The sequence below is a fragment of the Capra hircus genome, chromosome 3 (assembly GCF_001704415.2).
Source record: "Capra hircus breed San Clemente chromosome 3, ASM170441v1, whole genome shotgun sequence".
In the NCBI taxonomy this organism is placed as follows: Eukaryota; Metazoa; Chordata; class Mammalia; order Artiodactyla; family Bovidae; genus Capra; species Capra hircus.
In genome coordinates this window covers 28,692,427-28,708,191 of record NC_030810.1, presented here as the reverse complement: position 1 = coordinate 28,708,191, position 15,765 = coordinate 28,692,427, and the positions used below count along the sequence as shown (strand labels likewise).

At 52.5% G+C, this 15,765-nt stretch overlaps 1 protein-coding gene across 1 annotated transcript; it reads left to right on the top strand.

The window, feature by feature from the left end:
• CDCP2 (CUB domain containing protein 2) lies at positions 386 to 12,290 on the top strand. The gene is given in 6 exon segments (XM_018046499.1): positions 386 to 476; positions 479 to 784; positions 3,775 to 4,110; positions 5,304 to 5,657; positions 8,589 to 8,767; positions 11,964 to 12,290. Coding segments are annotated over 6 exon segments (1,593 nt in total).

Sequence of the window (15,765 nt, the reverse complement as noted above, 5' to 3'; positions counted from 1 at the left end):
AGACTCCACGCTTCCACTGCAGAGGGTACAGTTTCAATCCCTCTACCTATAAAATTACAGGCCTACCTGACACTTCCTATCTCCTTCCCCTGCTTTATTTTTCTCCAGAGCACTTATCACTAGTTAATACACTCCATATTTTCCTTATTATGTTTGCTGTCCATCTTCCCCACCAGAATTTTTGTCCATTTGTTCCTGCTGTAACCCCAGCACCTAGAACAATGCCCCACACTCAAACAATGTTTATTGAACGCATAAAAGACTGTTTGGCAGTATTTGAAGAATAAGCAAATGAATGAAGAAATAAATGAATGGATGAATTGATTTAGGGTCGTGGCCTTTGCTCTCTCATTCCATCCCAAAGACCCTGCTTTGAAGCGGGGCCATGATCCAGGACCCCAGCACTGACTCTGGGTCATTCTTCCCTCTTGCCACAGGTGTCAAATGTGGGGGTGTGCTCTCAGCACCTTCTGGAAATTCTCCAGCCCCAACTTCCCCAGGCTCTACCCCTACAACACGGAGTGCAGCTGGCTGATCGTGGTGGCCGAGGGCTCCTCCGTGCTGCTCACCTTCCACGCCTTTGACTTGGAGTACCACGACACCTGCGGCTTTGACTTCCTGGAGATCTACAACGGCGCCTCCGGGGACCAGGGCAACCTACTGGGGAGGTTCTGCGGCAGGGTGCCCCCGCCACCCTTCACCTCCTCCTGGCACGTCATGTCTGTGGTCTTCCACTCAGACAAGCACGTGGCCAGCCGCGGCTTCTCCGCGGGCTACCAGAAAGGCAAGGGGGCTTGGCGGTGGAGAGCGTGGCCTTGGGTGGGGTGGGGAGGGAGGCGGGGGCAGGTAAGACAGGCCGGGTCTAGGCATCTTAGCGTGCAGGCCGCCCTGTTTCCTGGATGCCCCTGCTCTCGTAGCTCACAGGCAAAGGCGGCCTCTGTTGGCAGTCTCGGTGGTTGTGTGTCCCCAGCTGCATGGCAGCGCTCCCCTCCTCTCCCTCCGTTATCCTGGGAGCCCCCAGAGGGTCTCACTGTGCTCAGGAACGAGGCCTCTTGTGCTCGCCTATCCTCGTCCTCTCACCCCTGAGTGGCCTTGGGACACAGGAGGGGACACTGTGCCGCCCCTGCTCCTCACCCCTCTGTGGCATCTTATTATGTCATGGGCACGTGAGTTCCCCCCAGCCCTCAAGTCCTCAGCAGTGGAAGGGGCACAGGGTCTGTGGGGAGCTGGTGATTCTCTTCTTCACAAAGCTTTCCTGAGCTCGTCCCTTACGTCATGGTCCCTAACCCCAGCCAGGCTTGGCACCTGCCCTCAGGCTAGCGAGGGGAGCACAGGCCTTGCTCTCAGTGCCTGTCTGCCGGACTCCTTCCTCCTTCCTCAGGCTTCTCTGCTCACCCTCAAAGCTCCTTCGTCCTCCCTTCTCCCAAGGCCAAAACCAAAGGCCTTCCTCACGTCAGCTCAAGCAATGGGTGCCACAGAGGCTCCTGGTGCACAGCATCCACCAGCAGCAATCAGGGCCACAGTGTGGGCGGGGGCGGGTGTGTGTGTGTGTGTGCGCGCGTGTGCAAGCTGTGGACATTAGTCCCCACTGGCTTTGGAGGCATAGATTTGCAGAATGCTGAAACACAAGAACTGCAGACAGATCTAATGGTAGTGGGATTTTAGATCCCTAGATTTTTAGGTTAAGATATCAAAGTTATAATACCATGTGCAGTGTTTCCCAATGTTTTAAAAAAACAGGAGTACCCTTACATCAGGTAGAGCCTTATGTTAATCCCTGATATATAAAAGAGGTAAAGGCAGCATTTTATTGTAAGCATTTAGTTTATAAGTTCATATTTTTAACATGTACTTCAGTTCAGTTCAGTTCAGTCGCTCAGTCGTGTCTGACTCTTTGTGACCCCATGAATCGCAGCACGCCAGGCCTCCTGTCCATCACCAGCTCCCAGAGTTCACTCAGACTCGGGTCCATCGAGTCAGCGATGCCATCCAGCCATCTCATCCTCTGTCGTCCCCTTCTCCTCCTGCCCCCAATCCCTCCCATCATCGGATTCTTTTCCAATGAGTCAACTCTTCGCATGAGGTGGCCAAAGTACTGGAGTTTCAGCTTTAGCATCATTCCCTCCAAAGAAATCCCAGGGCTGATCTCCTTCAGAATGGACTGGTTGGATCTCCTTGCAGTCCAAGGGACTCTCAAGAGTCTTCTTCAACACCACAGTTCAAAAGCATCAATTCTTCGGCGCTCAGCTTTCTTCACAGTCCAACTCTCACATCCATACATGACCACTGGAAAGCCAAACATTGAAAACATCAGTAAATATTGACAGTCTCCAATTAGTTATATCTTTACCGTTGAGGTATATGACTGTGGATTCTATCTTTCATTGAGTTAAGAAAAAAAGTTTGAATACAATGTAAGGATGACATTTACACCAGATGTCTGCAGATTGATGCCCTGGGGCCACCGTGGAGCCCTGAAACATAGTTTGAAAGTCCCTGCTAAGTTTGAAAGCCCTTGCTAACACAGTTTGAAAGCTAAGGGTATTGAGGTTGGAAGGGATCTCACAGACTGTCAAAACCTGTCCTCTGTTTTCACAAACAATGCATCTCAGGCCAGAGAAGGAATGTGCCTTCCCATGGTCACACATCTGGGAAGGGCGAACTCTGGGACAAGAACTCAAGTCCTTAGCTGCCTGGCACAGCGCTCCATTCATACAGACTTGCCAGGGGATGAGATTCTGCAGTCTCAGGAGACACAACCTAGTGTGCCCCTTCCTGCTGGTGGCCTCCAGCTGGTCACACCGTTCATCATCACACACCTCCTGGTTATACTGCCGCACTAGGTTCCAAAGGACTTTCACCAGAAACTTCTCAAACTCTGCATGAGTCTGAGCCTGGCGGGTCAGATTGAACAAGTCTTATGAGTTCTAATATTTCCATGGGGCTCAGAGAGGCTGAGTTACTTGTCCAGGGTCACACAGCAGTAGAAGGCAGAGCTGAGAACACAGTTATCTTCAGACTTCAAGTCTAGCTCTACTTCTTCAGATCCTCCCTCTAAGCCTCAGTTTCCTCCTCTGTTACGAAGGTTTGATAATATTCCTGGTCTGAGGTGTCTCAGCCTCTGTGCACCACTGTCCTTGGTAGGAGGGACAGTAAGACTCACAATGTCAAGCGTACAGACTCAGTAGTTAGTCACATCTCATGCTCCTTGATACCAGCGGGGTGACCCGCTGTCAGGGCCCTGCTCTGTCCCTGGGCCTTGTCAATGGCACCTGCTGGTCTCCACGTCTCTGAGAGCTTTTACCAAAGCTGTGGCAGCCTACCTCTACCACCAGCAGCCCTCAGCCTGCATTCTGAGGGGCTGGTGAGTGAGTGCCCTCACTCTCCCCCCGTCTCCCTCGGTGCCCACCTGTGGTCCCCTGTCTCTCCCAGATAAACTCTTGGGGCTCAGACCCTTCTCTTGGGCTCTGTCTGGGTGAATGCTAACTCACACAGGTAAGTCGCTTAACTTCTCTCTGCCTCCAGTTTCCCGGCTGTAACCTGGGGGAACCACCCTGCTTTCCTCATGGGGTCACTTTGCAGTTGTTATTGTTCAGTCATTGTCGTGTCCGACACTTAGGGTGATGGGCTAAAATGATGGCTTGTGCCCGCCACTAACAAGTACTCAGTGGGTGGTGCCAAGCGTCCGGGTGAACACTTGTGGGAGTGGCATTTCCCAAGGGAGGAGATGGGGGTGCCAGGGGAGGGTGCCAGTTCAAGTGGGCTCCCTTGCAGATGTGTGTGGTGGTGTCCTGACCGGCCTGTCAGGGGTCCTCGTCAGCCCCGAGTACCCCAACAACTACCCCAACAACGCGGAGTGCCACTGGGTGATCCGGGCCGCTGGCCCCGCCACCGTCAAGCTGGTGTTCGTGGACTTCCAGGTGGAGGGCAGTGAGCAGTGCACGTACGACTACGTGGCCGTGCTTGGGGGGCCCGGCCCTGCCCAGGGGCACCACTACTGCGGCAGTGCCAGGCCCCCCACACTTGTGTCGCTGGGCCACGAGCTGCAGGTGGTCTTCAAGTCTGACTTCAACATCGGAGGCCGTGGCTTCAAGGCCTACTACTTCTCAGGTGGGAGGACTGCAGCAGAACCCCGAGGGCTCTGTGCATGCTCGGGGGCGGGGGAGGAGTTCTACTTTTCTGCCTCTGGGTTTGGCACTTCCTGCTCTTTCTCTGCCTGAAATGTTCTGGCACACTCTTTCCTGCCTGGCCGATGCCAAGGCACAAGCATGTCACCTCCTCTGTGAAGACTTCCTGATACCCTCCGAATAATTCTCTTCCTTCAGCTCCTTTGAGAAGTGTTTTCATAGCAATGATCTAACGCTCATCACTTCTTTATGTGGTTTGCATGTCAATCTCCTCTGCCTGACTGCGAGTTCCTATAGATTTATCTTTATACCTGCTACATAGAAGACATTCAATTAATGTTTGTACAAATGAATGGATGAACCTTTGGGAATTAAACTCTAGTGGAGGAGATGGAGAAGAAAACAGTGAATACTCGCTGGGATCTGTGGTATCTAATAGTAAGAATGATGGATGACTTCCTGGAGGTGGAAAGAATTAAGCAGTGCTTTGAAGGAGTTAAACAGTGGCAGAAGGAAGGGAAGTATGTTCAAGAAGTGCATGGTTGCTTCAGTTGTGTCTGACTCTTTGCAAACCTAGGGACTGTAGCCTGCCAGGTTCCTCTGTCCATGGGATTCTCCAGACAAGAATACTGGAGTGGGTTGCCGTGCCCTCCTCCAGGGGATCTTCCCCACTCAGGGATCAAACTCATGTCTCTTAAATCTCCTACATTGGCAGGTGGGTTCTTTACCACTGAGCCACCAAGAAAGCCCAAGCAGCAGGATCAGTATATGGCATGGAGGACCGAGAGGGTTTGTGTGCTCATAGTGCTAGGAGATGTTTGGTGAGGCTGGAGGGTGGGGCTCAGTGAAAAGGGGCAAGGTCATGAACCACCTTGCCCATCAAGTCCAGGTTTGGACTTAACTCCAAGGACAGGTATTATACATTTTTATTGAATTATCAGTAGGGTCAACACTCAGGCAATGGATTACCCATTGGAGTGAGAGTCCCAGTTTTCAGCTAGTTACAGTTTAAAGCAGCCTTTGGGATTACTTGTCTGGTTTTCTGCATGGTGCCCACAACCTGCCAGGGTGGTTTTAGGATCCCTATGGTGCCTGCTGCTCAAGCTGTGGTTGCAGAAGGTAACAGTCTCCACCCTTCTCACTGTTGCTCCTTTGGACCTGCTCTCCCCAATCCAGGAGAATGCCAGGAGGAGTACACTGCAGTTCAGGGCAACTTCTCCAGCCCGCAGTACCCCAGCCCCTACCCCAACAACCTCCGGTGCCACTGGACCATCCGCCTGCCTCCTGGCTACCGGGTCAAGGTGTTCTTCCTAGACCTGGAACTGGAGGAGCCCAGCAGCCTGACCAGGACCTGCGACTTTGACCATCTAGCAGCCTTTGATGGGGCCAGTGAGGAGGCGCCTCTGCTGGGGAATTGGTGTGGCCACCACCTGCCACCCCCGGTCACCTCAAGCCACAACCAGCTCCTGATTGTGCTGCACACGGACCGTAGCACCACCCACAGGGGCTTCTCTGTGGCCTACATTGGAGGTCAGCTGGGGTAGAGGGTGAGGGTGTGCTGCGGGGGAAGGTGAAGCTGGGGTCCCAGGACTTTGCAGTCTCCTTCCTCCATCCCTCTTTCCTCTATTGCACCAATTTCTCTGGTGGCTACATCACTGCCGACTCCTGCCCTGGGACCTCTGAGGCTGTACCAATGTGACTCCTGCTTATTTTCACTATTATAGTGACCTATTTTTCTAGCTTCCAAATCTACGATTCCCAATTCCTCTCTATCTGTCCCCATGGGCCCCTGATTTCTCTTGTGTTATGGTTGATTCTCATATCCAGGGGCAATACACAAAATATGGTGATACTATTTATGTTCATAATGCTGAACAACGTTGCTTGTACAGTCGTAAGTCCTGACTGACCGTGGTTTGAAAAACTACTGATCTTTCAAGACCTTTGATCTCCTTTTATAACAAGAAGTCTAGAGCTAGTCAGCTGCTATATTGGTTCAGGGACTCAACAATATCCCAGTTTGCATGTCTGAGATTTTCTCAGCCTCATGACCACAATATGGCTGCCACAACTCCAGGCATCATGTCCATGCTCAAGCCTGGAAGAGGGTAGGGGAAGTGCCGGCCACAAATGTCCTTTTATCAGGAAAGTAAAAGCATTTTTGGAAGCACTCAAATTTCTCCTTCTTGATCCTATTATTTTAAGCTTGATCATATGGCTGTGCCTAGCTGAAGAGTTGGCTAGGGAACTTGGCCCTCAGCTTTTCCATCCTCCATAGTGCCAGTTAGATTTGCCAGCTGTCAGCATCTACCATCTATTCCCTCCTCTCACCACCCTTCCCTGGGCCATGGGCCCAGAAAAGCCTGTTCTCTGGACCCACTTTGCCCTCTACCTGACCAGGCTAGAGCCTCTTATGCAGGCGTAGAAACGGAAATGCAGAGAGGAAAGGACTTTGCTGATGTCACACAGGCAGCAGTGGCACAGGCAAGGCTAGGACTCACATTCCTGCTTTCTGTGTGGCTGAGAGGGACTGAGGGGAGGCTCATGGCTGAGCTCAGACAGGCTGGGGCCACATTCAAGTGCTGCTGGGCCTCCCCGGTGGCTCAAACAGTAAAGAACCCACCTGCAATGCAGGAGACCTGGGTTCAATTTCTGGGTTGGGAAGATCCTCTGGAGAAGGGAATGGCAACCCACTCCAGCATTCTTGCCTGGAGAATTCCATGGACAGAGGAGCCTGGTGGGCTACAGTCTATGGGACCGCAAAGAGTCGGACACGACTGAGTGACTAACGCGTGCACACACGCTGAGCATCCACTGGGGCTGACCTGTAGGGGAAGGAACCAGGAGAGCTGCAGCAAGCTAGCGGCAGCGAAGTGACCTGAGCAGAGCCCCCCTCTGTCTGCTTCAGTCACCTCCACCCAGAAACCTGCAGGAGGACTCTTCCTCTGTTAGAGTGACCTCTTCCTGGATGGCACTTGGAGATCCAAGTGCCACAAGCTCTGCCACAGCTGGCTGACAGGTCTCAGTAAACTGAAGATACCGGCTGAAGGTGCTGCAAAGTCCCCTTTGTTCTGATGGGCCTATTTCCAGGCCTGGGTTCTCTCCCAGCCGTGTGTGATCTTGGATAAGCCCCTTCTCCTTTTGGTCCCTCCAGAGACAGAGGGTGGGCCTCTCCTCTCCTGGCTCCTGTTTCAGATGCAAGGGCCCCACTCCCACCCACCCCCTCTCTCCCTGATGTCCTTGGGAGCCTGGGGTCAGACAGGGCATTCGTGCTGGGCCAGGATCCAGATGTGGCCCAGGCTGTAGCCGGCCTCCCGGCTGGAGGACGGCCTCAGCATCAATCAGGGGTGACACACAGTTCAGCGCCACCAAGATCATCGTGGGAGACGGCAGGCCCATAAATCGCCGACTGCCCAGACACCAGAGGCTGAAATATGTCTGAGGCGTTTCCCGGAGAGGGGTTGAGAGTTCCTGGCCTCTGCCTGCCAGCTCCTTCCTTTTCCTCCCTCCAGCTTCCCACCCCCACGTCCTTCCTCCTAACCTCACCCGTGACCCAGCAAACACCGCCCCCTACACACCCGCATGCGCACAAGCACGCACACGCAGGCTCGCGCAGACCCAGTGGCTTAGAGTCAGATCGTCCTTGCTGGGGGGGTGCGGGGGCTCCCGCGCAGGGTGGAGAGACCAGGAACCGTGGAATCTTTCCAGACTCGATGGTTAAAATGCCAGCTTGGACACTGCAGACAGTGTCACCTCTCAGAGCTCGGAGCTCTAAAACTGTAAAATGGACTTAGACGTGTCTGCCTCATGGGGTCGTTATGAGGAGGGAGAATGAGACTTTCTTCACTACCCTTTTCAAACTGCAACCCGCCCCCCCCCCCGCCCCACCAACTCCACCCATGCATACATGCTGCTCTCCTCATCTCCATCTTTTTCTTTCCTTGATTTTCCTTCGACTACTCTGACACTTAGGTGTATTTTACATCTTTATTGCTCCCTCATCCGACTAGAATATAAACTCGAAGAAGGTAGGCATGTGAGGCTGGTTTTTTTCTTTTCATTTCTATATCTGGCATTCAGGATTGTGCCTGGACATCGTAGGCTGTAAATACTTGTTAAGTGATTGAATGAATTGCCTGGTATATGGCAAACATGATCAGCAAATAGTAGCTTCCATTATGATTAACAAAATTCATTCATTCAATCGTATATTCACCTTTCAAGCTCTGGGCTTAGAGGACTCTGAGAAGTAGGAATGGTGCCTGCCTTGGAGCTCATAGCCTGATGGAGTTAAATGGATAAATACCTGTAAATATGTCCTTGTAGGACTGCATATGAGCCATTCACGCTCTTGGCCTCGGTTTTCCACCCACCACCCTTTGGCCAGGGGCTTGAGGAAGGTGCGGGGGTCAGACTGCCTGCCCACATGGCCTCCAGCTCCCCTCTCCCATCCATCCCCAGTGGTGCCCATGAATGTGAGCTGCTCCCGCACCGACTTCCAGATCCTGATCTCTGCACAGGCGCTGGCCCCACTAGAACGGACCAAAGTCTACCTGGGAAGCCGGAGCTGTGCCGCCCAGGAGATGGGCAGCAACTTCCGAATCCAAGCCCGCTTTGACACCTGCGGCACTGAGTCTCAGGTAGGGGGATGAGGGCTGGCACGAGGCTGGGGCCCTGATCCCTGGGGAGAGGCACCTGCCAGACTTGAGAATTCAGCTTCTCTTCCTGGCTCTGGTCATCACACCTCCTGGATATGGAACTCAGCCTCTTCTTCTCCTCAGCAAACTTGTTCAATGTAGACACAACAAGGAGCTCAAGTAGGGGAGATGGAGAAGGGCGATCCTGCTGCCGAACCTGCTGACGACCAACAGCCCCTACTGGAGGCCCCTCTGTCAAGGTCCTGACGTTTCTGGAGGCTTTCCTGCTGTCCCCTGTCCTCCCTGGAGCTCCCCAGGGCCACATAGTCCCCACCTCTAACATATAGGGGTGTTTGAGCACTACTGCCTCCCGCCTGCCCACCCCCTCCCTTGTGGGAGGGGGTCCCTTTGGACTACCTTTTGATCCAAATCGTTTTCTGGGTTCCACAAAACAAAAGAGCCCTTCAAGTGACAGGATCCACCTGCCTCCAAAGGCAGCGAGGTGTGCAAATGAAGATTTTCTACTATCCTTGTATTTTGGAAGCCTGGAACCCAGGTTTGGGGCCTTTAGCATCACTGGGTGGTTGCCCAAGCACCCAGTGTTTGTATTCTTAGGGGCATGTTGGAAAGGGGAAAGGCCTTGGTATCTGAGGATTCGTGATTTGGCAGAATCACCTGATTTCCAACAAACCGTGTTTCCCCCACACCCAGCATTAACCAAGTGTGTACCTCTGGCTCTTCCAGTTCCCCCTCTGCTCCCCAGCCTCCTGGCAGCCACCATCCTTTTGATCTGAGTAGAGGAGAAGTGGGAGTCAGTCTTGGCTTCCAAGATAATCTGCCCTTGCCTCTACCCTATGCCCTAAATCCCCGAGCGGTTTTCTTTAGGGGCAGAACCACATTCCATAGAATCATAAGGTGATGGGGACAGAGAGCACCAGAAGCAGGGAATCATGACATCTAGAACAAAGGTGGGTCTCAGAGTTGCAGAACCTCCGCTAGAACTTAGAGCCTCATAATCATAGAAGCTTGGCGTCAATATCATGGAAACATAAAAACCGGGAACCTTAGACTCACTGGTTCTTAGTGTAACACGTACAAGTCGTAGACCCATGAGGACCAGTCTCTGCATTGAGTTGCTTTCGCAGATGCACAGTTCAAGTGGCCAAAAGCAGGACAACCTTTCTGTGCACGCGTGCTTTGTTGCTTAATCATGTCTGACTCTTTGCGACCCCATGGACTGTAGGCTGCCAGGCTCCTCTGTCCGTGGGATTTCCCAGGCAAGGATACTAGAGTGGGTTCCCATTTCCTTCTCCAGGGGATCTTCCCAACCCAGGGATTGAACTTGTATCTCTTGTGTCTCCTGCATTGGCAGGAGGATTCTTTACCCCTGTGCCACTTGGGAAGCCCCCAACCTTTCTGTACTTTTCTTAAAGACCGCAGAGACTTGGTCTCATAACCATAACACCGCGTATGTGTGGACTGTCTTTCCTCCTCCAGTCTCACTCATCAAAAGCCCCTGACCCTTTCCCACACACCTGTTTTGTGTGGCTTTCTCTCCATTCTTATTACGTGGATTCACTTTGGCCCTTTCACTGGGCCCACTTTCACTCTCAGATCCTGTCTCTCCCACCCTCCCAATACTTTGTCACAAAATTTCAGGGCTCTGGTCCTCCTCAGAGAGTACGGTGGCAAGACAGGCTGAGGGCACCAGGCAGAAGACACGGTCTCAGAGCCTTTTGGGAGCCCAGAGTTGGGAGAGACCTACACGGTCTCCCGGTCCACCGAAGTCCAGATCTGCAGCTCGCCTTCAGTCTCTTCCTGAAAGGGCTGCCCAGCATCCAGTGATGGCAGCTTCCTCCTGTGTGTCTGCACTTTCTAGGCAGCTTTGATTTTCAGAAACGCCTCAGCTCATAAGTGGGACTTCCCAGGTGGTGCTAGAGGTAACGATCCTGCCTGCCAATTTGCAGGCAGCTTAAGAAATGTGGGTTCAATCCCTGGGTCTGGAAGATCCTCTGGAGGAGAGTATGGCAACCCACTCCAGTATTCTTGCCCGGAGAATTCGATGGACAGAGGAGCCTGGCAGGCTATAGTCGATGGGGTTGCAAAGAGTGGGACACCATTGCAGTGATTTAGCACACACGCACTGCTCAGCACTAACGCAACCAGACAGGGCAGTTGGGGCGGTCTGAGAAGTGTAATGGCTGCTCTAGATTTGGGGAGAGTATCCCGGCGTAACTGCAGCCTCCAGTCAAGACCACAACAGACTGTCTGTCAAAACGTTGTCCCTCAGTCCCCAGCCCCAAAGCCCCACTGTCTCAGGGCACCTGGACTCCTGTCTCCTTCATCCGTGCAGGTGAGGAGGGCAGCAGCGTGACAGGCTCCCCACATCTCACTCCTCAGTGGCTCTTCCCAACCCCTGGGTGATAAGCTGGACTGACCTGGACTCAACCATAGGGACACAGAATCGCTGTAGACACAACTGGGCCAAAAGATTCCAGAGGAAAGTCACATCACACCAGGGAGACGGCATCTCATGGGGAGGCAGGAGACTGGCTTCTGGACCTAGCTCTGGGCAAATTATGGCTTTGCTGGGCCTCAGTGGCCACATCTGTGTATTGCCAAGGAAGGGAGATTAAACTAGATACCCTGAAAGTCCCCTCTGGTTCTACATTCTTTGGTTTGAGTGAGGTGCAGTGGTTAACAGCACAGTTAAGAATCGAGCAGCTCTGGGGAGAATATATTCCCTATCACTCATGTGCTGTGTGACCTCAGACAAGGGATTGAACCTCTGGGCCTCACTTTCCTCATCTGGCAAATGGGGATATTAATGGTACCAATTAGAGGAGGTTGTCATGAGAATTAAATGAGATAATGCACTTAAATGCAGAGCGTGGAACATGGCAAATGTCCCTGTTGTTACAGTTGCTATCTGTCATAGACTCCACCTCCCTGAAGCCAGAGCAAATACTGACCCATCGAATCTCATACTGTCCTTCCAGACATCCTGGTAGTGCCCCTTTGACATGGAGGGGGGGCAAGGAGCTTGAGGCTCTGAGTGGGAAGGAGTCAGTGGCCAAGCTGGGACTGGAACCCAGACTCTGGAGTTCTGTCCCCTTGGCACTGAGTCCCCACATTGCTGGGGCAGCAGGGGCAGTCCTGGCCCCCTTAGGTGTGAGCAAGTGCCCCTTGACCCCCACAGAGAAGAAATAACACCTCAGTGATCGTCAGCGTGCTGTACATTGACTTCTCAGCTGGTGGGCAGGAGGACACCCACGAGTACAAGGTCCGCTGCGAGCCACGCCGCAAGGAGGCCTCCGTGCACCTGCTGTCCGGCTCCCGCTGGCTCGGGCCCTATGCTGCCACGGCCGAGCACCTTCAGGAGGCACCCCCCGGGGATGAGGCAGAGGCACTGGAGGGCCCCGTGGCCATGGTGGCCCAGGACACCAGTGACGTCGTCTTCCTGGGCCTTTGCATCCTGGCCGGAGTCCTCATGGTGGTTGCCATCGTGGTCCTGATGCTGCTGTAGGCGGGGGGACCTGGCGTCTGACATCCCTGGGACCCCAGAGTAGGGGTGAGAGCAGGTCTTATTGACTTGTTAGTGACCATGGGCAAGTCACTACCTTCTCTCTGAGCCTCAGTTTCCTGGGGCCCTTGACTCTATCCTGCTTATCTTGGTACAGGTTTGGCATGAGGCTCAGAGAAGAGCATAAACGGATAAGAGCTATGTAAACTATAGCATGCCATGCACACGTGTGCAATTGTTTTCATTGTCATTAACTTTAAAGATTTTCTGCTATAGAAAAGAACCCTCCTGTGTGTGTTGTTTGTCAGTGTATACGGTTGTGGTCACTGGTGACAGAGTTGACAAAACTGACTTGTAACTTGTATGAGAACTTCACCATTTCAGGATGCAAATAAGTCACCTCCTAATTTTCCAACTAATTGCTCGTCCTAAGCCCTCATTAGTGGGAAGTTCAGTATCCATCCAGGGGCCTCCACTCTCCTGAACCGACCCAGGAACCACGAGGACTTTGTCTAAAGCAGGCCAGTCCTGCCTCCAAACTCCAGGAACAGAGAGGATTGTTGAAGACGGGCTGTGTGCATCCTGACAGATGCCAGTCCCGCCAGGTGGACAGAGCCCTGCCTGTGGACACCCACACTGGACTCAGTAATGAGGCTGGAGACTGAGGACTGGTGGCTCTTTCATGCTGGTGTCTTTCCCTAAATATTCAGTGATCTTTTGGGCTTCCCAGGCGGCGCTCGTGGTAAAGAGACCGACTGCCAGTGCAGGGGTTGTAGCAGATTGGGGGGTGGGGCTCAGTCCCTGGGTTGGGAAGATCCCCTGGAGGAGGGCATGGCAACCCACTCCAGTATTTGTGCCTGGAGAATCCCATGGACAGAGGAGCCTGATGGGCTACAGTCCTTAGCGTCACATAGAGTCAGACATGACTGAGGCGACTTAGCAGGCACGCATACATAGTGATCCTGGCCTGAAACGCTGATTGAAATCCCATGTGTCTCTGCCCTCACCCTTAATGTCAAGCTTAGCTCACCAGCCCATCCTTTTCCTCCAGATGAGTTTTCTTTGGCGCCCTCTGACCTTCCCCTGTTATTGGACTTCACTCAGAGATACTCCAGTCTACTCAGAGCTACTCCAGTCCACCCACGTTTTTCCAGGTTTACACCACAGTGAGCAGGGGTTGGATTCCCAGTGCTTTCCTGTGAGAATATCTCTGGCATTTTCTTGTCCTCTCCAGAGCACTATATATCAAGAAGTGGAGCAATCTTGTTACTGAATAATGAACAAAAAATGCATTTATAATACATCACTTTCCCTTGTTCACCTTTATATTTGCATAATGAATCACTCAAGTGAGTCCTTTCATGGCACCAGAAATTGACTGTGCTGACCACTTGCATCAATATAAAAAATTGTAGTCCCATTACAACCCCTTCAACAATCCAACAGACATCCACTGATTTCCAGCCTTGTGACTATTACTGTCTTAGGCACCAGGCATACAGGAAAGAGCAGATCAGAGGAGATTCCTAACTTCCAGATGCTTACAGTTGAGTGTAGCCAAATCTGGGAGAGGGAGGCCAGACGAGTTGGTAACTTGCAGAGAAAAGAACTAGAGAGAAAAGAGCTGATAAAGTAAGACATGAATTAAGCAAGGGAAAAAGAGTAGTCTGAACATTGGGAGAACTGGGTTCAAGTCCACACTCTTCTTTCTAATTGAGTGAGCCTGAGCAGAGTACTTTGATTCTATGAACCTTGATATCCCCACCTGCAGAATGGGACCACAGGTCCTGGCTTGCCACGAGGGTGTGGCACCATGATGAATTAGGGGTCAGTCAGGGTCATGTGCCAGCAGGAGACTCTGGGGTGTTTGAAGAAGAGGCCCCAGGCTCTTTCTCTCCCACTGACCTTCTTACTCTCAGACTCCTCAAGCCATTGAGCCAGGCTTCCTTCACCAGCCTGAGTTGTGAACACCTCACAAACTTCCCAGGTCTCAATTTCCCTGAATGGGCAAGACTGGACACACAGCATGCCCTCTTTGAGGACACCTTTGTGGTTCTGCCCTCCAAGCACTATGGGCTAGATTTTGGGGCTGCATCTGGACTGAAGCTCACCTTGTCCTTATCAGCTCATCAGAGTGGGGGAGATGATAGCCCAGTCTGTGGCTGGGCTCAAGCTGGGATGGTGTGTGTGCACAAATCCGGGAGTCTCGATCTCCACCCTCAGCTGCCAGTCTTCAAGCGCTCCAGCACGGAGGCCAGAGCCGCGGCTCTGCAGACAGACCATCCCCAACTGAACTTCAGCCCCACTACTTGCTAGCTGTGTGACCTTGGGCAGGTCACCCCATCTCTTTTAGCTCAATATTGTCACCTGCAAAGTGACGCCAACGGCATCAGCCCCCTGGGGGGATTAAGTGAGATAATGCATGACAAAGCCCAAGTCAACAAAACTCTCACTTAATACCATTGACTTATGAATGTGACCTTGGGGGAGCCCGTTTCCTTCTCTGGCCTCAGTTTCCCTATTTCCAAAATGTGACTATCATCACTATCACCCCCAGTACTGTCACTGTCATCGCTAACTATTCTTAAGCACCCTACATGGCAGGGATTTAAGACATGTCATCTCACTTAAGCCAACTTGTGAGGTAGACATAGTTGTCTCCATTTTACGGATGAAGAAACTGAGGTTTGGGGAGGGAAAGTGCTGTGCTCAAGGTCACGTGGTGATGTTATGTTGAAACTAGGCTAAGAGAGACAGTGCATCGCTGAGCTGGGGGACAATGTAGCGAGCTGGAGCCTCTTGAGACCTCAGGCGAATGGCCTCAAACATGAGGGCTGTGCCCACCTGGAAAAGGACTGGACTGGCAGAGAAAGAGAGGATGGTTTTGTCTTCACAAACGTGCCCAGATACTGCCATTCCCAGCCCTCCGGGCAGCCAGCACATTGATTATCCTGCGTGAGCCACAGGAAATGACAGTCTTTATGACAGCGCAGTGTCTCCAGAAATGAAAGGGCTGAAATGATACCCATTAGCCAGGGCTCCCCAGCCCTGGAAGCGTCGGCATGGGAAACATGGCGCAGCTTTCCTGCTCACCGACTATTTCCCCTTTTCAGAGGGCAAGGGTCTGCGGAGAAAGCCGGCTTAGACCCCAGGTCCCTCCCTATTGGCATGTGGCCTTGAACTGTGCCTTCCCCCAGCCCAGAGCTTTGGCTCCTCCAGACAGCCTGGGCCTGCAGGGCCAATGTTATCGATGAGGGAGCCCTTGCAAATGGCTGTGCTGATCCTCGAAATACCTCTTCTGGCCTGTAGGTCAGGCAGACCTGAGTCCATTTCCAGTTCTTTCTCTGACTCCATGCAACCTTGGGCAGGTTGTTAACTTCTCTGAACCTCAGTTTCTTTATGTGCAGAATGGGGCAAGAAAGACCTTACTTATGAGGTCACGGTGAGGACTGAAAGAACAAGGGAGTGCACCCCACAT